We start from the raw sequence: 24,879 nt of genomic DNA, 5'->3' as shown, positions 1-24,879 counted from the left end.
CTACCACAGAAGGCAGTAGAGGCCAATTCATTAAATATATTCAAGAAGGAGTTGGATATATTTCTTAAGGCTAAAGGGATCAAGGGATATGGGGAGAAAGCAGGGACCGGGTACTGAATTTGGATGATCAGCCATGATCGCATTGAATGGCGGAGCAGGCTCGAGGGGCTGAATGGCCTACTCCTGCTCCTATCTTCTATGTTTCTATGTAAGTAATGTTAAACCTTGATGGATCACTGGTTAGGTTTCAGCCGGAGTATTGTGTCCAATTCTGGGCACCACACATTAGGTAGGATGTCAAGGTCTTGGCGAGGGTGCGGAGGAGATTTACTAGAATGGTTCCAGGGGCTGAGGGACTTCAGTTACGTGAAGAGACTGGAGAAGCTGGTGTTGTTCTCCTTGGAGCAGCAAAGGTTAAGGAGAGATTTAATAGAGCTATAAAAAAATTATATGGGGTTTTGTTGGAGCAAATAAGGAGAAACTGTTTCCACTGGCGGGTGGGTCAGTATAACCAGAGGACACGGATTTAAGGTGATTTGCAAAAGAGCAGAGGGGGAGATGAGGAGAAATTATTTTACTCCGCGAGCTGTTGTGATCTGGAATGCGCTGCCTGAAAGGGCGGTGGAAGCAGATTCAGTAGTAATTTTCAAAAGGAAATTGGCTAAATACTTGAAAAGGAGACATTTTCAGGGCTCTGGGGTAAAGAGCTGGGGCGAGTGGAATTAATTGGAGAGCTCTTTGAAAGAGCCGGCGCAGGCACAATGGGCCGAATGGCCTCCTTCTGTGCTGTATGATTCTAATACGCCGACACACTGCACCATCAGTCTGCTCCAAACCCTTCTCACTCCTAACATAGTATTGACTGTAACGTTTGACAGGTCCTTTTGTGATGCCCATGTTGATAAGACTATTGATTATCTCCCGCAGTGCTCCAGGAACTGTGGGGGTGGAGTGACCATCCGCGACGCCCAGTGCATTGACATCCGGGACAGGCGACCCCTGCGACCTTTCCACTGCCAGCCTGTCCTCCACAAGCCCCCCACCAGCCTCGCCTGCAACTCCAAGCCTTGCATGGACTGGTACATGTCATCATGGGGAGAAGTAAGTCAGAAAGAACTTGCATTTCTATAGCGCCTTTCACAACCACCAGACGTCTTAAAGCACTTCACAGCCAATGAAGTACTTTTTTTGAGGTGTAGTCACTGTTGTAACGTGGGGAACGCGGCAGCCAAATTGCGCACAGCAAGCTCCCACAAACAGCAATGTGATAATGACCAGATCATCGTTTTTTTTAGTGATGTTGGTTGAGGGATAAATATTGGTCAGGACTCTGGGGAGAACTCCCCCTGCTCTTGGGATATTTTATGTCCACCTGAGAGGGAAAACAGAGCCCTCGGTTTAACATCTCATCTGAAAGACGGCGCCTCAGACAATGCAGCACTCCCTCGGGAGCGTCAGCCTAGATTTTTGTGCTCAAGTCTCTGGAGCGGGACTTAAACCCACAACCTTCGGACTCAAGAGGCGAGCGTGCTGCCCACTGAGCCACGGTTGACTCCTATCAGCCGTAGGACAGGATTAAAAGGTCACGTTCAGACACCCGAATCTAGCGAGTTCTGCCGTTCTTGTTCAGGAGTCGCTTCAAAACCAGACAAAGAAAGAAGCAAACTGACAAACAAAAAGCTCGGAATCTAAGAAAAATAAATTCCATTGTATTTTAGGGTTGCCAACCCACCAGGATTGGCCCTGGAGTCTCCAGGAATTGAAGATTAATCTCCAGAACACAGCCGGGAGCGAAAACCCGGGTGAAAAATCATCAGGGCAATAACAAAATTGAGTTTTTAATAAAAATTCTCTTTGATCACTTTTGTATTTTTACGGACATGGAGGAGAAAGGTTGTCGACTGACGGTGAAGAATCATCCAATCAGATAATGAGGAGTCTATTCGCTTTCCAACTGGTTGGGAAGGCGGGGCCCCGCGAGGATGGCCCTGTCGGGCGACCAATGGCGGCAGTGCGGGGGCGGGGCGGCTGGAGGCAGCTGGTCGTCTGATGAATCCTCCCGGAATATGTCCCACCAGAGTTGGCAGCTCCTTTTATATTTGCTTTGTATTTCCCCAAACCCACACTCCTATTAGACAAGGCAATCAAGGGATGTGGCGCTGAGGCGGGTGGATGGAGTTGAGGTGCTGATCGGCCATGATCTCATTGAATGGCAGAACAGGCCCGAGGGGCTGAATGGCCTCCTCCTGTTCCTGTTTCCCAGGAGGTGCAAGAAAAGAACGATTTGTAATTTGTCATTAAAATGGCAGCGTCGGAGAGATTGCGATATGGGGAGTGGAAGTGTCATTGAGGCGCAGTAGGAGAGATTCTGCTGACGTCAGAGTTGCGGGCAATGTAGAAGTGGGAACGTCATTACTTGGCCATTTGCTCGCCTGTTTGTTATCACGTATTTGAGTTTTGCTCCATCTGTTTCATGTAGTGCTCCGAAGCCTGTGATGGAGGAGAGCAAGAGAGGCTGGTCATGTGCCCAGAATTCGGGCACTGCGATGAAAGGCTACGAATAAACAGCACCAGGATGTGCAACGTCCAGCCCTGTACCAAGTGGATGAAGGGCTCATGGGGACAGGTGAGTCCAGGAACCCACACGGGCTGAGGGGAGTCCTGCTTTTCTGTGCAGGTACTGACACACTCCCAAGGACTCACTTAACTACTGACACACTCCTGGGGACCCCCTGTAAATACTGACACACTCCCGGGACCCCCTGTAAATACTGACACACTCCCGGAGACCCCCTGTAAATACTGACACACTCCCAGGGACCCCCTGTAAATACTGACACACTCCCAGGGACCCCCTGTAAATACTGACACACTCCCGGGGACCCCCTGTAAATACTGACACACTCCCGGGGACTCCCTGTAAATACTGACACACTCCCGGGGACTCCCTGTAAATACTGACACACTCCTGGGACCCCCTGTAAATACTGACACACTCCCGGGGACCCCCTGTAAATACTGACACACTCCCAGGGACTCCCTGTAAATACTGACACACTCCCGGGACTCCCTGTAAATACTGACAGACTCCTGGGGACCCCCTGTAAATACTGACACACTCCCGGGGACCTCCTGTAAATACTGACACACTCCCAGCACTCCCTGTAAATACTGACACACTCCCGGAGACCTCCTGTAAATACTGACACACTCCTGGGGACCCCATGTAAATACTGACACACTCCCGGGGACCCCCTGTAAATACTGACACGTTCCCGGGGACCCCCTGTAAATACTGACACACTCCGGGGACCCCCTGTAAATACTGACACGTTCCTGGGGACCCCCACACACAAAGACTGGCTACTGAAGCGAGGTCCTGGAGAGTGCCTGATGCCAGTGGACCCATTCTCAAGCAAGAGCCCATGCCTTTAAGAATGGAATAAAGTTGGGGTGCAGGAAAGAGGAACAACTTTTAATTCATCTGCTTAATGGAAGTGTGGCCAAACTGAGCTTTACCTTCTGATGTCGCTGTCTCACAACAGTGCACTGCCCCCTGTGGGGGAGGAATACAGCGACGTCTGGTGAAGTGCATAAACATGGTGACAGGTCAGGCGGAGGAGGACAGCAACCGGTGTGACCACGAGCCCTGGCCCGAGAACACGCAGAAATGCAACCTGCAGGAGTGTGACGCCAGCGAGCAGAGTGAGTGTTTATATAAAGAAAAGACTTGCATTTCTATAGCGCCTTTCACATCCTCAGGACGTCCCAAAGCGCTTCACAGCCAATGAAGTACTTTTTTGAAGTGTAGTCACTGTTGTAATGTGGGAAACGCGGCAGCCAATTTGCGCACAGCAAGCTCCCACAAACAGCAATGTGATAATGACCAGATAATCTGCTTTAGTGATGTTGGTTGAGGGATAAATATTGGCCCCAGGACACCGAGGAGAACTCCCCTGCTCTTCTTTGAATGCTGCTGTGGGATCTTTTACATCCACCTGAGAGAGCAGACGCAGCTTCAGTTTAACGTCTCATCCAAAAGACGGCACCTCCGACAGTGCGGCACTCCCTCAACACTGCCCTGGAAGTGTCAGCCTGGATTTCATGCTCAAACCTCTGGATGAAGGAATTGTAAGTTGAAAAATTACCGAAGTCAATGATGGCAACTCCCTCAGGGCTCAGTGAACCTAACCTATCTTTATCAAGATTGAGTTGATTAGGCTTATATTTGCTAGAGTTTAGAAGAATGCAAGGGGATCTCATTGAAACTTATAAAATTCTAACAGGACTAGACAGACTAGATGCAGGAAGGATGTTCCCGATGGCGGGGGAGTCCAGAACCAGGGGTCACAGGCTAAGGATAAGGGGTAAGCCATTTAGGACTGAGATGAGGAGGAATTTCTTCACCCAGAGAGTGGTGAACCTGTGGAATTCTCTGCCACAGAAGGCAGTTGAGGCCAACTTATTAAATATATTCAAGAAGGAGTTAGATATATTTCTTAAGGCTAAAGGGATCAAGCGATATGAGGAGAAAGCAGGGACAGGGTATTGAATTTGGATGATCAGCCATGATCTCATTAAATTGCGGAACAGGCTCGAGGGGCCGAATGGCCTACTCCTGCTCCTATCTTCTATGTTTCTATGTATCAAACCAGGCATTGGAATAGCACCTCTGAGCAAAGAAAGCGTATGACAGAGATAATCATTCCCTGGTACTTACTGTGCACTGTATGTACAAGGGGTGACACTGAGACCTACACAAGCAAAATTGGAGGCAGCATTGTATTGTGGGCCCGGGTCAGCTGGGTTGAGGCTGCCTCAAACCTCACCTCATGTGGGACCAGTGTTCCCTCTAAGCGCTCTCGAGGTCCCGCGCAGAAGGCGAGCCAGCTTTCAAATAGAAACACTGCTCCTGCGTGGAATTTTGAATGGCCCGCCCAGCCCGATAAAAGGATCAAAAGCAAATCAGAGGGAACATTGTGTGGGAGCCGTCAGAGAGAAAAGGCACACCTCCAAATTCAGGTGCTGGAGTGAAAGGACACGGCCAAACCACTGCTGCACCAATCCACTCGTACAGCACTTCCAGTTCTTCACAATTTCTGCTTCTTCCAGGCCTGCACATCCTCTCAACTTTTTTCATTATAAACTCCTATGTCAACATTTATAATAGTGTATAAACTTGTCACCCCCGCCCATCCCCCAAAACCTGGAAGCACTTCAGCGCCAGCACTGGCAGGAGGGTGTCATTACAGCGTGGCCAGTTACCGTTATAAATGCGGGCACGGGAATTTATAATGGAGATATAACATAAGGAGAGAATGTCTGGCTTTAAAATGGGGACAGAATTAGATCTGCATGCACTGGCCCAATTATACGCCAGCCTTGAACCCCACTCCACCTGGAGATTACACGTGACCATCGCTTCCCCTGTGCAACGCACACTAATGTACAAATGTTTTATTAATTATTGAGAATTAAAAGAAAAGAAAGACTTGCATTTCTACAGCGCCTTTCACGACCACCGGACGCCCCAAAGCGTTTTACAGCCAATGAAGTACTATTCGAAGTGTAGTCACTGTTGTAATGTAGGAAACACGGCAGCCAATTTGTGCACAGCAAGCTCCCACAAACAGCAATGTGATAATGACCAGATCATCTGTTTTTGTTATATTGATTGAGGGATCAATATTGGTCCCAGGACACCGGGGAGAATTCCCCCCTACTCTTCTTCAAAATAGTGCCATGGGATCTTTTACGTCCATCTGAGAGAGCAGACAGGGCCTCGTTTTAACATCTCATCCGAAAGATGTTTAATTAGAATATTTTTATGGCACAGATTATTTCATGTGTACAGCGCCCAGTGAATGCGACTTCAGGATATGCAAGACTATTCCAGGTACAAAAGCAAAATACTGCGGATGTTGGAAATCTGAAATACAAATAGAAAATGCTGGAAACACTCAGCAGGTCAGAACTTCATCAGAACTGGAAAAAGTTGGAGATGGAACAGGTTTTTAAGCAAGTGTAGGGGCTGGGAGAGGGGGGAGGGGAGGAAAGAACAAAAGGGAAGGTCTGTGATAGGATGGAAGGCAGGAGAGATTCAGAGACAAAAGGGATGATGGTGCGAGGCGAAAGGAGATGGCATTTGGGTGTCCCATTCACCGCATGGGTTCCGAACTAGGTCTGGCTGCTGATTAATTTTCATGATTTAAAATCTGACAGCAAAGGTCTGGTTAGGCGCCTGTGATCTGCCGCCATACAATTCTGCTGGCCTTGTCACCTCGAGTGATGTGAGTACAGATGACAGGGGAACTTCAGCCTCTGCGCACTGAAGCAGTCATGTAGAGCTACTGAGTTCTGGCCTGTCGGGAGGTAAAGCATCACATTACTCGACTGAATACAGATCGTGAAGTTAGCAGCAAGAATGTTTTGTGGTTCTTTTACATCTGTTCGATTTACAGGATTTGCTAAAATCAAAAGGAGAAGGGGGTCATCCCATTGGAGAAGCTGTGTGCTTCAATTTGAGCTCTTTTTAAGTGTAGGTTTTCGCTGGAGTGCTCATGTTTAATACATTATGGCAGGATACATTAGGCCTATATTCCCTAGAATTTAGAAGAATGAGCGGTGATCTCATTGAAGTATAAAATTCTCACAGGGCTTGACAGGTTTGGGAGGTTGTTTCCCCTGGCTGGAGAATCTAGGACCAGGGGTCACAGTCTCAGGATAAGGGGTTGGCCATTTAGGACTGAGATGAGGAGAAATTTCTTCACTCAGAGGGTGGTGAATCTTTGGAATTCTCTACGCCAGAGGGCTGTAGAGGCTCAGTCGTTGAGTATATTCAAGACAGCGATAGATTTGTGGGCTCTAAGGGAATCAAGGGATATGGAGATCGGGCGGGAAAGTGGAGTTGAGGTCGATGATCAGCCATGATCTTATTGAATGGCGGAGCAGGCTCGAGGGGCCGTGTGGCCGACTCCTGCTCCTATTATTTTTGCAGGATATCCTTTGGGACTGTGAGCTGCTGTGAAATGAGTTACACCGTCCTAGCCTTTAAAAAAAATTAATTCACAGGATGTAGGCGTCGTTTTGGGCCAGCATTTATTACCCATCCCTAATTGCCCTTCAGTGTCTCGCTGGACCATTTCAGAGGGCAGTTAAGAGTCAACCACATTGCTGTGGGTCTGGAGTCACATATAGGCCAGACCGGGTAAGGACAGCAGATTTTCTTTCCTAAAGGACATTAGTGAACCAGATGGGTTTTTACGACTATCCAGCAGTTTCATGGTCACCATTACTGACACGAGCTTTTTATTCCAGATTTGTTTAACTGAATTGAAATTCCCCAGCTGCCTTGGTGGGATTTGAACTCATGTACCTACTTTAGTAGCAAGGATGAGGCACCATCGTCTCTGTCAACATGCTACCATCTGATCTTCATGGTCCTTTTACTATTTTACCCTACTTTTGCAATACACTTATCACTAATTGATAATTAGCACAGTTAGTCACAGACTGAAGGAGTAAGACACCAGCTATACTAGTTACAGGTAGACTATCCTTTATCCGAACTTCCGAAAACCTATAAAAACCAAAAGTTTTTTCGTTCAGCGTAAGTCGTGCGCACGACATGACCAGAGTGGCGCACGACTTACGCTGAGCAGGGCAGAGGGTCACAGAGTTCCCTCCTGGGTAGGAGATTGCAGGCCGAGCCGGGCAGTGTGAAGGAGATACCGGGAGAGTGAACCCAACAATACAGCGGCCCGTCCGATAGCTGCAGCGGCCCGTCCGATATTCTTTTCTCCACCCCCCCACCCAACCCGACCCCCGACCCGTCCGATATTCTTTTCTCCACCCCCACCCGACCCCCGACCCGTCCGATATTCTTTTCTCCACCCGACCCGACCCCCGACCCGTCCGATATTCTTTTCTCCACCCCCACCCGACCCCCGACCCGTCCGATATTCTTTTCTCAACCCGACCCGACCCCCGACCCGTCCGATATTCTTTTCTCCACCCCCCGCCACCCGACCCGACCCCCGACCCGTCCGATATTCTTTTCTCCACCCCCCACCCGACCCGACCCGTCCGATATTCTTTTCTCCCCCCGACCCCCGATCCGTCCGATATTCTTTTCTCCCCCTCCCACCCGACCCGACCCCCGACCCGTCCGATATTCTTTTCTCCACCCCCCACCCGACCCGACCCGTCCGATATTCTTTTCTCCCTCCTCCCACCCGACCCGACCCCTCCCCGACCTGAACCGCGGCCCGTCCGATATTCTTTTCTACCCCCGACCCCCGACCCCCCCCGCCGACCCCGACCCCCCGCCGACCCCCACCCCCGACAAACTTCCCAGTCTTATAATAATACCTTCTGAAATCCGAAAAATTCCGAAAACTGAAACTCAGCTGGTCCCAAGGCTTTCGGATAAGGGATAGTTTACCTGTATTAAGGTGTGGACCTGACTGTTATCCGTTAATGTTTAAGACTTTCTATAGCTTTCTCCCCTTCTCTCCTGAAGGCGCTGACTCTTGGGGGGGAGTTCAGTTCCACAAGCACCGATTGCCATCCTGTACTTGAGATGGGCCGAGTGGCCTCTGTGACTTTTCATGTGTTGTGTTATAGAACAGAGAGCAGGAGAAACCATTTTTGACATAGAGGCCGCGATATTGTGCTTCGAGGCGGCTTGGGAGCGGGTCAGCTGTCTTCCAGGTTCCAGTCCCGCCCCCCACATACATCCGGCCCACAGACGTGATTTTACGTCAATTGGCCTTGTTAAGCCTCGCCCCGCGGACTTGCCGGCCAATTAAGAGGAAGCCGGTATCAGATGATGTCATTTGATGACGCGTCAAAAGCCGGTTTTCTTAAAGGGACCATGCACAATTTTTTTTGACAGCTGATTTTTCAATGTTTGACAGCATTGAGGTGCGGCAAACACTGACATCACTGTGCACAGGTGAGCTCTTGCACCCAGGCTCTCCAGTGACTCCCTCCTTAGGCTAGAACAGATGGCAGCTGCAGGTGAGGTTACAGAAGGGATCTGTCACTGGTGAGAGAGGTTCTCCCAATGAGGTGGGACTACACATACAAATCAAAACTTGTTACCTACAGAAAAGTCAAAATGCATTAAAAATGATTTTCCCAACATTTTCTTACCTCTGAGACTCACCAGTGCACCATTGGATCCTTCACACCACTTCTGCAGCTGTCATCAATGCATAAACATTAGAGCAGACTCACATACGCCACACTTAACCTCACGTGGTGTCCGGACATCGGGAAGCCCGCAGTAGAAGTGTCAAAATTGTAAAAAGCCTGTTAACAGGCAGTTCAGTGGCTATAATCCTCTTCCCGCCACTAGGTGTCGGGTCCATGAGCAAATCGGGGACCTGACACCCGGGAAGATTGTTTGGAGGCAGGTTTCTGACCCGCTGTCAATCTTTGTGATTTTTCCAGATGCCCCGTCTCCAAACCCGCCCCCTGAGCACCGGCAAAATTCCGGCCAGAGGGTTGTGAGGCTGTGCCACCAGAGTTAGTGATTGAGACAGAGGCCATGTCAACATTTAAGAATAGGCTAGGTATGTGGAAGAAAAGAAGGGAGGAAGAGGGAGAGGAGGGGGGGAGGAGAGAGAGGGAGGGAGGGAGCGATGGAGGGATATGGGAACAGGGTAGGAACCTGGATTAGGATGGCTGCTCATGTGGAGGATGAACACCAACTGTTTCCCTGTGGTCATTTTTATGCAATGGTAGGTCGCATTGCATCTCGCCCAAGCAGCTGTTCTTCGGGTATGACTCCAGACAGTGGACGTGGGCTCTTTGACCATGTATAGCATCAGAACTGAGCCCGACCTGGTCCTCACCTGATGTCCCTACACCTGTACCTCACACAGGGCTCACGGAAAAGAAATAAAGAAGTTGCATTTCGACAGCGCCTTTCGTGTCTACAGGACGTCCCAAAGCGCTTCACAGCCAATGAAGTACTTTAGAAGTGTAGTCACTGTTGTTACAGAATAGAATCATAGAAATTTACCGCACAGAAGGAGCTTCAAGAGCATATCCGAGTACTTTTTAAATGCGATGAGGGTTTCTGCCTCTACCACCCTTTCAGGCAGTGAGTTCCAGACCCCCACCGCCCTCTGGGTGAAAAAAGTTCTCCTCAACTCCCCTCTAATCCTTCCACCAATTACTTTAAATCTCTGCCCCCTGGTTATTGACCTCTCTGCTAAGGGAAATAGGTCAGCAACACGGCAGCCAATTTGCGCACAGCAAGATCCCACAAACAGCAGTGCGAGAAATGATTAGTTAATATGTTTTTTTTCTGGTAGAGTTAGTAGAGGGAGAAATGATGGCTAGGGCACCAGGAGAACCCCAGGCACTTCTTTATGGGATCTTGTTCACCTGAACAGGCACACAGGGCCTCAGCTTAATGTCTCATCTCAAAGACGCCACCTCCGACAGTGCGGCACTCCCTCAGTACTGCCCCTCCGACAGTGCGGCACTCCCTCAGTACTGACCCTCCGACAGTGCGGCGCTCCCTCAGTACTGCCCCTCTGACAGTGCGGCACTCCCTCAGTACTGCCCCTCTGACAGTACAGCACTCCCTCAGTACTGACCCTCCGACAGTGCGGCGTTCCCTCAGTACTGCCCTTCCGACAGTGCAGCACTCCCTCAGTACTGCCCCTCCGACATTGCGGCGCTCCCGCAGCACTGCCCCTCCGACAGTGCAGCACTCACTTAGTACTGCCCCTCCGACAGTGCGGCACTCCCTCAGTACTGCCACTCCGACAGTGCGGCACTCCCTCAGTACTGCCCCTCTGACAGTGCAGCGCTCCCTCAATACTGCCCCTCCGACAGTGTGGCACTCCCTCAGTACTGCCCCTTCGACAGTGCAGCGCTCACTCAGTACTGCCCCTTCGACAGTGCAGCACTCCCTCAGTACTGCCCCTCCGACAGTGCAGCGCTCCCTCAATACTGCCCCCTCCCTCAGTACTGCCCCTTCGACAGTGCAGCGCTCCCTCAGTACTGCCCCTCCAACAGTGCAGCACTCCCTCAGTACTGCCCCTCCGACAGTGCAGCGTTCCCTCAGTACTGCCCCTCCGACAGTGCGGCACTCCCTCAGTACTGCCCCTCCGACAGTGCAGTACTCCCTCAGTACTGCCCCTCCGACAGTGCGGCACTCCCTCAGTACTGCCCCTTCGACAGTGCGGCACTCCCTCAGTACTGCCCCTCCGACAGTGCAGCACTCCCTCAGTACTGCCCCTCCGACAGTGCAGCAGTCCCTCAGTACTGCCCCTCCGACAGTGCGGCGCTCCCTCAGTACTGCACTGAATTGTCACTCTGGATTTTGCGCTCAAGTATCTCGAGTAAAACCCGTAACCTTTCGAGCCAAGGTGACAGTGGACAGTGACAAGCAGACGAAACTGACGGGCAGGAAAAGACTAGCTGCTGCATCAAGCCTGCCCCACACCGTCACACCATGATGGCTGGAGCATCGTGACCAGACACATCGCAGCCCCCACCCCACTACTCCGCAGCCATGTAATCTGCTGGAAGAGGCAAAAACACTCAGGGAAAATAAGGGAAAAAGTACTCTGGAGAATTCCGCTCCGACCCCCTCAAGCGGTGGAAACCAGTCCAGGGAATCAGACGGACCTGGCGATATCTAGAAAGACACTTACAACAACAACAACTTGTATTTATATAGCGCATTTAACGTTGTAAAATGTCCCAAGGCGCTTTACCTTCTATATGGTGCCCCAGTCAGGAACCGATCCTGCTCCATCTTGCAGGTAGAGAGTCCGCACCCACCGCACCAGGCAACACATCCCAGAGGCTCACTCCTCTCTGGGGAAACATAGAAGATAGGAGCAGGAGTAGACCATTTGGCCCCTCGAGCCTGCTCCGCCATTTAATGAGATCATCCAAATTCAGCGCCCTGTCCCTGCTTTCTCCCCATATCCCTTGATCCCTTTAGCCTTAAGAAATATATCTAACTCCTTGAATATATTTAATGAATTGGCCTCAACTGCCTTCTGTGGTAGAGAATTCCACAGGTTCACCACTCTCTGGGTGAAGAAATTCCTCCTCATCTCAGTTCTAAATGGCTTACCCCTTATCTTTAGACTGTGACCCCTGGTTCTGGACTCCCCGCCATTGGGAACATCCTTCCTGCATCTAGTCTGTCTAGTCCTGTTAGAATTTTATAAGTTTCAATGAGATCCCCTCTCATTCTTCCAAACTCTAGCGAATATAAGCCTAATTGACCCAATCTTTCTTCATACGTCATTCCTGCCATCCCAGGTATCAGTCTGGTGAATCTTCGCTGCCACTGTCTCCATGGCAAGAACATCCTTCCTCAGATAAGGCGACCAAAACTGCACACAGTACTCAAGGTGTGGCCTCACCAAGGCCCTGTACAACTGCAGCAAGACATCCTTGCTCCTGATCTACCCAACATCCAGTCTGTTCCCACTAGTTTAGACAAAGTCATTAGGAAGCATTATCGGCCATGTGTACAGAGATTTTAATTAGTAGCAAATTTAACTTGAAGTCTTCTGGAGAATTGTGCAAATAGGACTGTGAAATCAACTGAGTGTCATTAATCTAGGCAAGTTCATCATGTTGGTGCCTGGCTTTAGTTTAACAGTGGACAGAAACATTACAAAATAAGCTATAAATATTACAGACAGTTCCACACACAGACGTCCTCTACTATTTCTTAGTACAAGAGGTCAGAGTGGTCAAGACATTGCTTGTGGTTAGTAAATCGTCATTTAAATGGGAATTAAATAAATAAGCTGTTGTCCATCCCATAACGCCCATATCTAATTGCAGGAGACACTCTGGGTCATGTACTGTCGGGTATAAACCAGGCTGAGGAGTATTTGCGAGAAGAATTGAACGAGCGCGGCCCCATAGCAGACAGGAAGGTAGCTCTGTCACCTCACGCACCGGGTATTTGTGTAAACAAGGCAGACGAAGCCACTGCAAAAAATTACCAGAGTCCGGGCACCAATGTTCCCGTAATTTTTTTTTTGGGTGCACGGCCCATTCAAAATACCGCACATGCGCGGTTTCTCGCCTTGGAAAGCCGGCTGTGCGGGAGGTCCGGAGAGCTGCGCAGCCAGGCAGCGGAAGGAAACATTGGCGGGCACCTCACTGTCCGGTCCTCACGCTGCGAACAAATGGTTTTAATTTACCCGTTGAAGGAACAACAAGAAACAGAAGAGAACCACAGGTCACCGCGACAGGTCAACAAACTTTGTACATTCGGAATGAAGGCATGCAGCAGCTGTAACCTTGGAATGACAGCAGTAAAATGGAAGGGGGCGGGTGGGATCGCTCAGTAACATCAGGCCTTCTGTTAAATAAAAGAAAGAACTTGCACTCCTATAGAGCAGAGAAGGCTAAGAGGAGATTTGATCGAGGTGTTTAAAATCATGAAGGGTTTAGATAGAGTAAATAAAGAGAAACTGTTTCCAATGGCTGAAGGGTCGGTAACCAGAGGACACAGATTTAAGGTGATTGGCAAAAGAACCAGAGGGGAGATGAGGAAAAACTTTTTTACGCAGCGAGTGGTTAGGATTTGGAATGCGCTGCCTGATAGGGCGGTGGATACAGATTCAATAGTAGACTTCAAAAGGGAATTGGATAAATACTTGAAGGAGAAAAAATTGCAGGGATATGGGGAAAGAGCGGGGGAGTGGGACTGACTGGGTTGCTCTTCGAAAGAGCCGATGCAGACTCGATGGGCCGAATGGCCTCCTTCTGTGCTGTACTATTGTGTGGTTCTATGATATAGCGCCTTTCACCACCTCAGGGCGTCCCAAAGCGCTTTACAGCCAGTGAAGTACTTTTGAAGTGTGGTCACTGTTGTAATGTAATTCGCGCACAGCAAGCTCCCACAAGCAGCAATGTGATAATGAACAGATAATAAGAGTGCCCTAGTCCCCAACTGGTTTACATACAGCTGTCGGAAAGCTGGACATCTGATGGCTGGTTTTCAGTTATTACAATTACCGGGCGACCACCACCAAAACTGGGCTGGTAATCCCCCCACCCCACCCCCCTCACTCCCAGCCCCCGCCTCACTCCCACCTCCCCCCCCCCCCACTCACTCCCAGCTCCCCACCCTCACTCCCAGCCCCCCTCACTCCCAGCCCCCCCTCACTCCCAGCCCCCCCCTCGCTCCCAGCCCCTCCTCACTCCCAGCTTCCCCCCTCGCTCCCAGCTCCCCCCCTCACTCCCAGCTCCCCCCCCCCACTCACTCCCAGGCCCCCCTCACTCCCAGGCCCCCCTCACTCCCAGCCACCCCCCTCACTCCCAGCCACCCCCCTCACTCCCAGCTCCCCCCCTCACTCCCAGCCCCCCCTTCACTCCCAGCTCCCCCCCTCACTCCCAGCTCCCCCCCTCTCACTCCCAGCTCCCCCCACCCCACCTCGTGTAAGTGTTGCCCATGCCCCATGTGACTGGAGAGTGGGACTTCATAACGTCACTGTGTGTGCGGGGGGAAAGGTTAGGTGGGGAATTCAATAGAAACAAAGTCTGCTTTCCTGCTACCTCAGGCCAGTGAGGATAAAGGAGGCCTGAGTCACCAGAGAGAAGAACACATGGATCAGATTCATATTTATGTGACAGTTTGGATTCATGTAATTCTCCTTTAATAATAAGATTACAAGCTGGATGAGATTTATAAATAGGAGAGTGTGCTGGCTGCAGCGTGATGCAAGGCAGAAACACGCCAACCAGTTATAAATGTCACCCTAACCCCCAAAAGTGTCAAGCCTTTGAAACGACTCTCCCTGCCGTGGGATTGGCTGTGCTCTCAGCCCGTGCAGTGTTTAGGGACCAGGCAGATCCCAGTTTTTGGAAAGCTTTGCTTTTATTTTGCTGAGAAAATGCAGAGGGTGATTAACGGCAGGTTCTTGAGATTCTTCGAGTTATTTGAAGTGGAGGATTATTGCTTCCTGTGTCTAAAATGCAGAGCTCTCGAGTTTTTTCATTCTGCATCGTAGAGAGGAATCAAATAACCACATGGATTGTACAGTAGAGTCTGTGTGCGTTGCAGAAAATATCACACTGCATTGGAGAATAGCAGAACCCACTCTATATTATAGAGAATAGCAGCCCCTGTGTATATTATAGAGAATAGCAGCCTATGTGTATATTATAGGGAATAGCAGCCCCTGTGTATATTATAGGGAATAGCAGCCCCTGTGTATATTATAGAGAATAGCAGCCCCTGTGTATATTATAGAGAATAGCAGCCCCTGTGTATATTATAGGGAATAGCAGTCACTGTGTATATTATAGAGAATAGCAGCCCCTGTGTATAATAGAGAATAGCAGCCCCTGTGTATATTATAGAGAATAGCAGCCCCTGTGTATATTGTAGGGAATAGCAGCCCCTGTGTATATTATAGGGAATAGCAGCTCCTGTGTATATTATAGGGAATGGCAGCCCCTGTGTATATTATAGGGAATGGCAGCCCCTGTGTATATTATAGAGAATAGCAGCCCCTGTGTATATTATAGAGAATAGCAGCCCCTGTGTATATTATAGGGAATAGCAGCCCCTGTGTATATTATAGAGAATAGCAGCCCCTGTGTATATTATAGAGAATAGCAGCCCCTGTGTATATTATAGAGAATAGCAGCCCCTGTGTATATTATAGGGAATAGCAGTCACTGTGTATATTATAGAGAATAGCAGCCCCTGTGTATAATAGAGAATAGCAGCCCCTGTGTATATTATAGAGAATAGCAGCCCCTGTGTATGTTGTAGGGAATAGCAGCCCCTGTGTATATTATAGAGAATAGCAGCTCCTGTGTATATTATAGAGAATAGCAGCCCCTGTGTATATTACAGAGAATAGCAGCTCCTGTGTATATTATACAGAATAGCAGCCCCTGTGTATATTATAGGGAATAGCAGCCCCTGTGTATATTATAGAGAATAGCAGCCCCTGTGTATATTATAGGGAATAGCAGCCCCTGTGAATATTATAGAGAATAGCAGCCCCTGTGTATATTATAGAGAATAGCAGCCCCTGTATATATTATAGAGAATAGCAGCCCCCTGTGTATATTATAGAGAATAGCAGCCCCTGTGTATATTATAGAGAATAGCAGCCCCTGTGTATAGTATAGGAAATAGCAGCGCTGTGTATATTATAGAGAATAGCAGCCCCTGTGTATATTATAGAGAATAGCAGCCCGTGTATATTATAGAGAATAGCAGCCCCTGTGTATATTATAGAGAATAGCAGCCCCTGTGTATATTATAGGGAATAGCAGCCCCTGTGTATATTATAGAGAATAGCAGCCCCTGTGTATATTATAGAGAATAGCAGCCCCTGTGTATATTATAGGGAATAGCAGTCACTGTGTATATTATAGAGAATAGCAGCCCCTGTGTATATTATAGAGAATAGCAGCCCCTGTGTATATTATAGGGATTAGCAGCCCCTGTGTATATTATAGGGAATAGCAGCTCCTGTGTATATTAAAGGGAATGGCAGCCCCTGTGTATATTATAGAGAATAGCAGCCCCTCTGTATAGTATAGGGAATAGCAGCCCCTGTGTATATTATACAGAATAGCAGCCCCTGTGTATATTATAGAGAATAGCAGCCCCTGTGTATATTATAGAGAATAGCAGCCCCTGTGTATACTATAGAGAATAGCAGCCTCCTGTGTATATTATAGAGAATATCAGCCCCTGTGTATATTATAGAGAATAGCAGCCCCTGTGTATAGTATAGGGAATAGCAGCGCTGTGTATATTATAGAGAATAGCAGCCCCTGTGTATATTATAGAGAATAGCAGCCCGTGTATATTATAGAGAATAGCAGCCCCTGTGTATATTATAGAGAATAGCAGCCCCTGTGTATATTATAGAGAATAGCAGCTCCTGTGTATATTATAGAGAATAGCAGTCACTGTGTATATTACAGAGAATAGCAGCCCCTGTGTATATTATAGAGAATAGCAGCCCCTGTGTATATTATAGAGAATAGCAGCCCCTGTGTATAATAGAGAATAGCAGCCCCTGTGTATATTATAGAGAATAGCAGCCCCTGTGTATATTGTAGGGAATAGCAGCCCCTGTGTATATTATAGGGAATAGCAGCTCCTGTGTATATTATAGGGAATGGCAGCCCCTGTGTATATTATAGGGAATGGCAGCCCCTGCGTATATTATAGAGAATAGCAGCCCCTGTGTATATTATAGAGAATAGCAGCCCCTGTGTATATTATAGGGAATAGCAGCCCCTGTGTATATTATAGAGAATAGCAGCCCCTGTGTATATTATAGAGAATAGCAGCCCCTGTGTATATTATAGAGAATAGCAGCCCCTGTGTTTGTTGTAGGGAATAGCAGCCCCTGTGTATATTATAGAGAATAGCAGCTCCTGTGTATATTATAGAGAATAGCAGCCCCTGTGTATATTATAGAGAATAGCAGCTCCTGTGTATATTATACAGAATAGCAGCCCCTGTGTATATTATAGGGAATAGCAGCCCCTGTGTATATTATAGAGAATAGCAACCCCTGTGTATATTATAGGGAATAGCAGCCCCTGTGTATATTATAGAGAATAGCAGCCCCTGTGTATATTATAGAGAATAGCAGCCCCTGTGTATATTATAGGGAATAGCAGTCACTGTGTATATTATAGAGAATAGCAGCCCCTGTGTATATTATAGAGAATAGCAGCCCCTGTGTATATTATAGAGAATAGCAGCCCCTGTGTATATTATAGGGATTAGCAGCCCCTGTGTATATTATAGGGAATAGCAGCTCCTGTGTATATTATAGGGAATGGCAGCCCCTGTGTATATTATAGAGAATAGCAGCCCCTCTGTATAGTATAGGGAATAGCAGCCCCTGTGTATATTATAGAGAATAGCAGCCCCTGTGTATATTATAGAGAATAGCAGCCCCTGTGTATAGTATAGGGAATAGCAGCGCTGTGTATATTATAGAGAATAGCAGCCCCTGTGTATATTATAGAGAATAGCAGCCCATGTATATTATAGAGAATAGCAGCCCCTGTGTATATTATAGAGAATAGCAGCCCCTGTGTATATTATAGAGAATAGCAGTCACTGTGTATATTACAGAGAATAGCAGCCCCTGTGTATATTATAGGGAATAGCAGCCCCTGTGTATATTATAGGGAATAGCAGCTCCTGTGTATATTATAGGGAATGGCAGCCCCTGTGTATATTATAGGGAATAGCAGCCCCTGTGTATATTATAGGGAATAGCAGCCCCTGTGTATATTATAGAGAATAGCAGCCCCTGTGTATATTATAGAGAATAGCAGCCCCTGTGTATATTATAGAGAATAGCAGCCCCTGTGTATATTATAGAGAATAGCAGCCCCTGTGTATATTATAGGGAATAGCAGCCCCTGTGTATATTATAGAGAATAGCAGCCCCTGTGTATATTATAGAGAATAGCAGCCCCTGTGTATATTATAGAGAATAGCAGCCCCTGTGTATATTATAGAGAATAGCAGCCCCTGTGTATAGTATAGGGAACAGCAGCCCCTGTGTATATTATAGAGAATAGCAGCCCCTGTGTATATTATAGAGAATAGCAGCCCCTGTGTATATTATAGAGAATAGCAGCCCCTGTGTATATTATAGAGAATAGCAGCCCCTGTGTATATTATAGAGAATAGCAGCCCCTGTGTATATTATAGGGAATGGCAGCTCCTGTGTATAGTATAGGGAATAGCAGCCCCTGTGTATAGTATAGGGAATAGCAGCCCCTGTGTATATTATAGAGAATAGCAGCCCCTGTGTATATTATAGAGAATAACAGCCCCTGTGTATATTATAGAGAATAGCAGCCCCTGTGTATATTATAGAGAATAGCAGCCCCTGTGTATATTATAGAGAATAGCAGCCCCTGTGTATATTATAGAGAATAGCAGCCCCTGTGTATAGTATAGGGAATAGCAGCCCCTGTGTATATTATAGAGAATAGCAAATTGGAACACTTTAAAATGAGGGATGGGGAAAAGTAACTTTAAATCGGAGATCTGAATATCGGACGATTCCTTGACCTCGGCTGCTGTAGTGACAACATTCAACATTCAGAGTTTGCAACGACTGATTGTAAAATCCTACTGGGTCACCTTCAGAGGACTTTACTCCTTCTACCCCTCGAAGGGGCCATGAGAATGGAGTCGCTGCTTAGATGGATTATGAAGGAGCCTCCTTAAGTGGTTCTTTGATTAGAGACAACCTGCAGTTTGAAGAGGCTGCAGATAACGTGTTATGAAGGCTACAGAAGGTCCTAGCAGACTCTTATCAGCTCGGAGAGCCCTTTATTTTAAAGTAAGTGAGCTGAGGGAGGCGAGACTGGTCATTCTCACAGTCTGAAGCACCACTACACACATGTCGACAACAGACAGACGGAAACCCAGAGTCCTGACCCCACTGAGTCAGGGATTTGAGTTAGAGGCTTTGACTCTCTAAGCTGGGTTTTTTTATTAATAAAAACAATTATAAAGAACTTGCATTTCTATAGCGCCTTTCACAACCTCAGGACATCCCAAAGCACTTTACAGCCACTGAAGTACTTTTTGAAGAGTAGTCACTGTTGTAATGTAGGAAACGCGGCAGCCAATTTGTGCACAGCAAGATCCCACAAACAGCAATGTGATAATAACCAGATCATCTGATTTTTAGTGATGTTGATTGAGGGATAAATATTGGGCCCAGGACACCAGGGAGAACTCCCCTGCACTTCTTCGGAATAATAGTGCCCATGGGATCTTTTACGGCAGGCTGGGCCTCGGTTTAACGTCTAAAGGTTAATACAAACACCCATTAAAGCTCTTGAAGAATAATGTCCAATTTTAGTTATTTAGAAAAGATTGGAATGGTTTTGCTCACAAGGATGCGACACGCTGTTCAATCCGTGATCCTTAAAAGACTAAGGGGGGGAAAATTGGGTTGCTTTGTGCCTCCCGTTAGCACCCCCGGAGGGGGCACTAACGCCCCAGGAAGGAGGGGGAGCGCTTCTAGTAGCGTCCCGCCTCCTGCTTGGGGCGTGACCACTGAACTTACAGCGCGGGGGTGCTAACTTTTTCAGGGGCGCTAACCCGGCGAAGCTAGTGCCCCAAAGGGGGCTGCCACCAAATTTTTTGCCCTAAGGAACTTGGAAAGCAAAATAATTAAATGCTTAGAAAACTGTTGCTGAAAATGAAGTGAGGAGTAAATATAGAGCAGTGAATGTGGCCTTGTTCAAAACATTCAACAATAGAAATGGACAGGTTTCTGATTCAGCAGGAAGTAGAAAGATAGGCTTGTGCTAAGGCAGAAGAAGCTGTGGAGGCTGTCGTTGAGTTTATTCAAGGCTGAGATCGATAGATTTTTGGACTCTCGGGGAATCGAGGGATATGGGGATCGGGCGGGAAAGTGGAGTTGAAGTCGAAGATCGGGTGTGATCTTATTGAATGGTGGAGCAGGCTCGAGGGGCCAAATGGCCGACTCCCGCTCCTATTTCTTATGTTCTTATGAAACTGGGCCTACATTAGGGAGCACTGGGAGGCCTTGCTTCATTCCTGCTGTCCTGTAATGGTCCCCTGGCCTCCTGGTGTCAACACTCTGCAAGCACGGTACTATCTAAAGCAGAATGAGATAAACAGGATGGATTCCCTCCAGAAAGACTCCTGCATAAATGAGCTAAAGAGATAGTCAGCTCATTAACTCGCTGCTAAAGCCCCCAACACAGTCACTGATTTTATCCTCGCTTTCGTTTACAGATAGCCAGCCAAGAAGCGATAAGCGTCAGTGAGCCTTTGAGCCATTAGTTACCAGTAACATTTACTTCTTTAGTTCAGAGACAGTTCCCCTTTCTGTAGTCCTTACTGAGGCTAGTTATCAGATACTGTATCTGCACAACAGTAACTGTTGTCCCACCCAGGCAGCCCCTGGCATTTTCAGTGAGCTTTAATCAGCGAGAGTGTTACCCAAAGGGGAGGCTGAGCAGTGTATTGTTCCAGCTGTCCTGTAATTTTAGACGATTCAGTATCATAATTGAAATTTAAAGAGGGAGAAATTTGGTGGGTTAGCGCCTCCCGTTAGCGCCCCTGGGGGTCGATAATGGGGCGCTAACGACTTACCGCCCGGGCGTGGCGAGATGAACGACTCCCGTGAAAGGTTGTAAAAGAGGCTGATGCTTTCTGCTGCTTCAGCTCATCTGCTGCTGAAACCCTCAGCCTTTGCTACCACCAGACCAATGTTCACCCTCATTTTTGGGGGGGGGGGGGCACGTGGTCCCTTTAACGAGCTGCGCGGTCCATTCAAAATGCGCGAAATCTCCCATTGAGAAGCCAGCGAGCGGCCTGCTTGAGACCTCCAGACAGCTGTGCGGCCGCACAGCTAAGCAGGAACGTTGCTCCAGACCCGATTAACCCTTCATCGTCGCGGGGTCAAAATCCTGGAACTCCCTCCCTAACAGCACTGTGGGAGCACCTTCACCGCACGGACTGCAGCGGTTCAAGAAGGCGGTTCACTGGCAAGTTTAAAGACCCCAAAAATGATGGTGCGAAACGTTATTGGTCACAGGGAAAGAAGTGAATTATGAAGTTAATAATATCAAAGCTCCAGCCAGGAGTTTTCATTAGATGGCGGCGGGGGTGGGGAGGGGGAACTAATTGTTTCTGATGCCTGGAACAGTGTGAGTAAATCAGAATTAAATCCATTGCTGGCCGTGTGAGTGGGCATGGTGCCTTTTGGAACTAGAATGGAGATAAGCGTCTTTGAGATACTGTGAGAACAGGCATCACATTGTGTCACCCGAAGCCTTCAAAACAAGATCATTCCAGCAGAGCTCACTTGGGGTGGGAGGGTGGTGGGGGGGTTCGGGGTGAAATGCTTTCAATTACTTTTATCATTGAGTAATTGAGTTGGAAACTGTATGGTGGAAGGAAAGTTGGGGAACTGCCAAAGCAAGTTATTAGAAAATGGCTTTAGTTTAGCCTGCTTCGTTTATTGTTTGGCCACTGTGACCTTTCAACACAGATGACATCGTTTATTTATGGTAATTGGCGGGAGGAGAGAAAGCAAAAATAAGCTGGCCTTGTATTCTGAAGCCAGACTGGCAATGCCTCCCGGCTCCTTAAAACCGTGCCTCTTTATTGTCGTGAAATGATTGACCCACATTGTGTGCAAGGAATGACGTACAATGGCAGCTCGTTTCATCTGCTGACCTTTGAAGTCCTGACGGTGGCCTTTGTGTAGACTCGCACCTCCAGCAATGCTTTCAATTAGCCAGCAAACCCCCTCCCCTGTCTGTGCCGGCCCTTTGCTCGAGCAATCCAGCACCAGTCCCACTCCTCCTGCCCTGGCTTCCCCCCAACTTCATTCCCGCGAGTCCCTCCTGTAACCCCCCTTTTCACCACCTTAGTCCCCGAGCCTCCCTTTGGTGCTTACTTTGATCTCTGCCCGCCCGATTCCCTCTCCAAGGTAAAATCAGGGCTCTAGTTTCTATTCAGAGGTTCAACCATGGTACCTCTACAAAGTCCAGTATATACTCTTCAAGGACCACCTTCTGGGTAAGTGATTGTTGTACAGCTGAGTGGTTTGATGGTCCCCATCAAAGAACATTGAGAAGGATATGCTGATAGGGTGAGATGAAGTAGGGGTGGGAGGAGGCTCGTGTGGAGCATAAACACCGGCACGGACCAGTTGGGCCGAATGGCCTGTTTCTGTGCTGTAAATACTTGTAATTATGCGTGGTGGGATTGGGAACTCAGAAACTCCTGGGTTACTAGCCCAGTACCACAATGGGTGCACCGTGACAGTATGGGCTGGATTTTCATTGAGGAGGCGGGTAAGAGGCGGGACTACAACTTTTGGGGTTGTAGTCCCGCCTCCATCGAGTTGTAGCCAACCCACGCGATTTTGACTTGATTGACCTTGTTGAACCCGCCCAGCGGGCTCAGCAGGCTAATTAAGGGCCACCCGGCAACAGGTGACATCACAGATTGATATTGCATCTGTCAAGACCTTTTGACAGATGAAATATCAGCGTTTCACAGCTGTTTGAAGCTGTCAAATACTGACAGTCTGTACTCTAAGTTAATTCCTTCCTCTCAGGATGATTTAGAGATCTCCCCAGAACAGAAAGCTGAATGCTGCAATTTTTGACAGCTCGCGGCCATTCTGCTTTCTGTGCCAGTGAGATGAGGGACTCCCGAGACCTGAAGGAAAGAAGGCTGTAAAGGTAAGTATAACTTCTTTAAACACTTTAAACACACTGTGGAATCCGTCTTTCCGATATGGAATTAACAGAGAGTGACGGAATGTAGTCAATTCTGACTCTGTTCAATTGTTTGACGCTGACACCATATTGGTGATAGTTATGACTTTAGTTATGACTTTATTTGACACAAGTAAGAACGAATACATTACAGTATTTAAGCAGTAGTGTACAGAGGGCAGCTGAGTGTTATGCTACCCCGTTGTTCTCTGGGTAGAAGGTGTACACCGTTCCCCGTTCATTCTCGTTCACCTTCCCTGGTGCCGTCTTTTTAGTCTTCTACAGGATTCTCTTCTCATTCACTCCCTTGCATACCCTTCCTTTTCCCTTCTCTCTCTCTGCAATTCTACAGCAATTTTCCACCAATCACCAACTGTCCTCTTTGTTCCCTGGACATCTATGTGAAGACTTCGACAACCTAAATACCACTCCGGCCATTGGCTATCCTGTCCCTGCAGCATTTGGTCAAAAAGCAATTAATCTCACCGGACAGCAGTCCCAACCAAAGCCTGAGTCATTTAAAAAAAGAAAGAAGACTTACATTTCTATAGCGCCTTTCACGACCATTAGATGTTACAAAGTGCTTTACAGCCAATGAAGTACTTTTTAAAGTGTAGTCACTGTTGTAATGTAGGAAACACGGCAGCCAATTTGCACACAGCAAGCTCCCACAAACAGCAATGTGATAATGACCAGATAATCTGTTTCAGTGATGTTGATTGAGGGATAAATATTGGCCAGGACAGCGGGGATAACTGCCCTGCTCTTCTTCAAAATAGTGCCATGGGATCTTTTACGTCCATCTGAGAGAGCAGACGGGCCTCAGTTTAACATCTCATCTGAAAGACGGCACCTCTGACAGTGCAGCGCTCCCTCAGTACTGCGCTGAAGTGTCAGTCTAGATTTTTGTGTTCAAGTTTCTGGAGTGGGACTTCAACCCACAACCTTCTGACTCAGAGGCGAGGGTGCCCTCTAATGCCAATCCCTCTAAATACCATATTAAATCTATATTTCCTTACAGTAATGCAAGTTGGACAGACTGGGTCCTCTTTCTCCCCATCACCAAGGTGACAATGCAAAACACAGCTGCTGGCTCTGCTACAGAGTCACTGTGTGCTCAGATTATTGAAGCTGTCAGGGAGGTTTTTACACTTACAGAATCAAAGAGGAATTGCACTTTCCCTGCCAGGAGCTGGAGATAGATTCCTCCATGGGATTCCTTCAATCAGAAAACCAAGTACTGTATTAGAAATACACAGGAGTCGCTCAGTCCCCACCCACCCCCGAGAGACTACGGAAAAGCAAAAAACGCTTCCACTGTAATTCTGAATCATTAAATCAGACTCCGAACTGTTAATGCAATCACACCCCCCACCTCCCCAAAACAGCACAGAAGCCAAGACTTAAACTGTGCAGCGACACACAGAAGAATTATTAAATAATAATTTCTTATTTTCCATTCCTCTCCCTTCTTTTCTAAAGTCGCCCACCCATGCTGGGGTCTTCGTTCCACAATCCCACCCGCTGTCCAACAATACCTTACTCAAGTCCCTGCTCTGCTTGTCTTGAGCTCAGGCACTCAGTGAGCTA

The 24,879-nt window shown here is 47.9% G+C and overlaps 1 protein-coding gene across 2 annotated transcripts in view; it reads left to right on the top strand.

Moving 5' to 3' along the window:
- Positions 1 to 24,879, top strand: part of LOC147099906 (A disintegrin and metalloproteinase with thrombospondin motifs 7-like) — a 212,358-nt gene that overhangs the window by 167,855 nt on the left and 19,624 nt on the right. For both annotated transcript variants that reach the window (XM_085968401.1, XM_085968400.1), the window contains exons 21-23: positions 928 to 1,101; positions 2,480 to 2,626; positions 3,546 to 3,705. In XM_085968401.1, coding sequence (XP_085824527.1) covers positions 928 to 1,101; positions 2,480 to 2,626; positions 3,546 to 3,705 — 481 coding nt within the window. The remainder of the gene's footprint in view (positions 1 to 927; positions 1,102 to 2,479; positions 2,627 to 3,545; positions 3,706 to 24,879) is intronic.

This window comes from Somniosus microcephalus, chromosome 27 (assembly GCF_052327205.1).
Source record: "Somniosus microcephalus isolate GS21.2 chromosome 27, FLI_Smic_1.0, whole genome shotgun sequence".
In the NCBI taxonomy this organism is placed as follows: Eukaryota; Metazoa; Chordata; class Chondrichthyes; order Squaliformes; family Somniosidae; genus Somniosus; species Somniosus microcephalus.
This window is presented reverse-complemented; position numbering and strand designations above follow the sequence as displayed.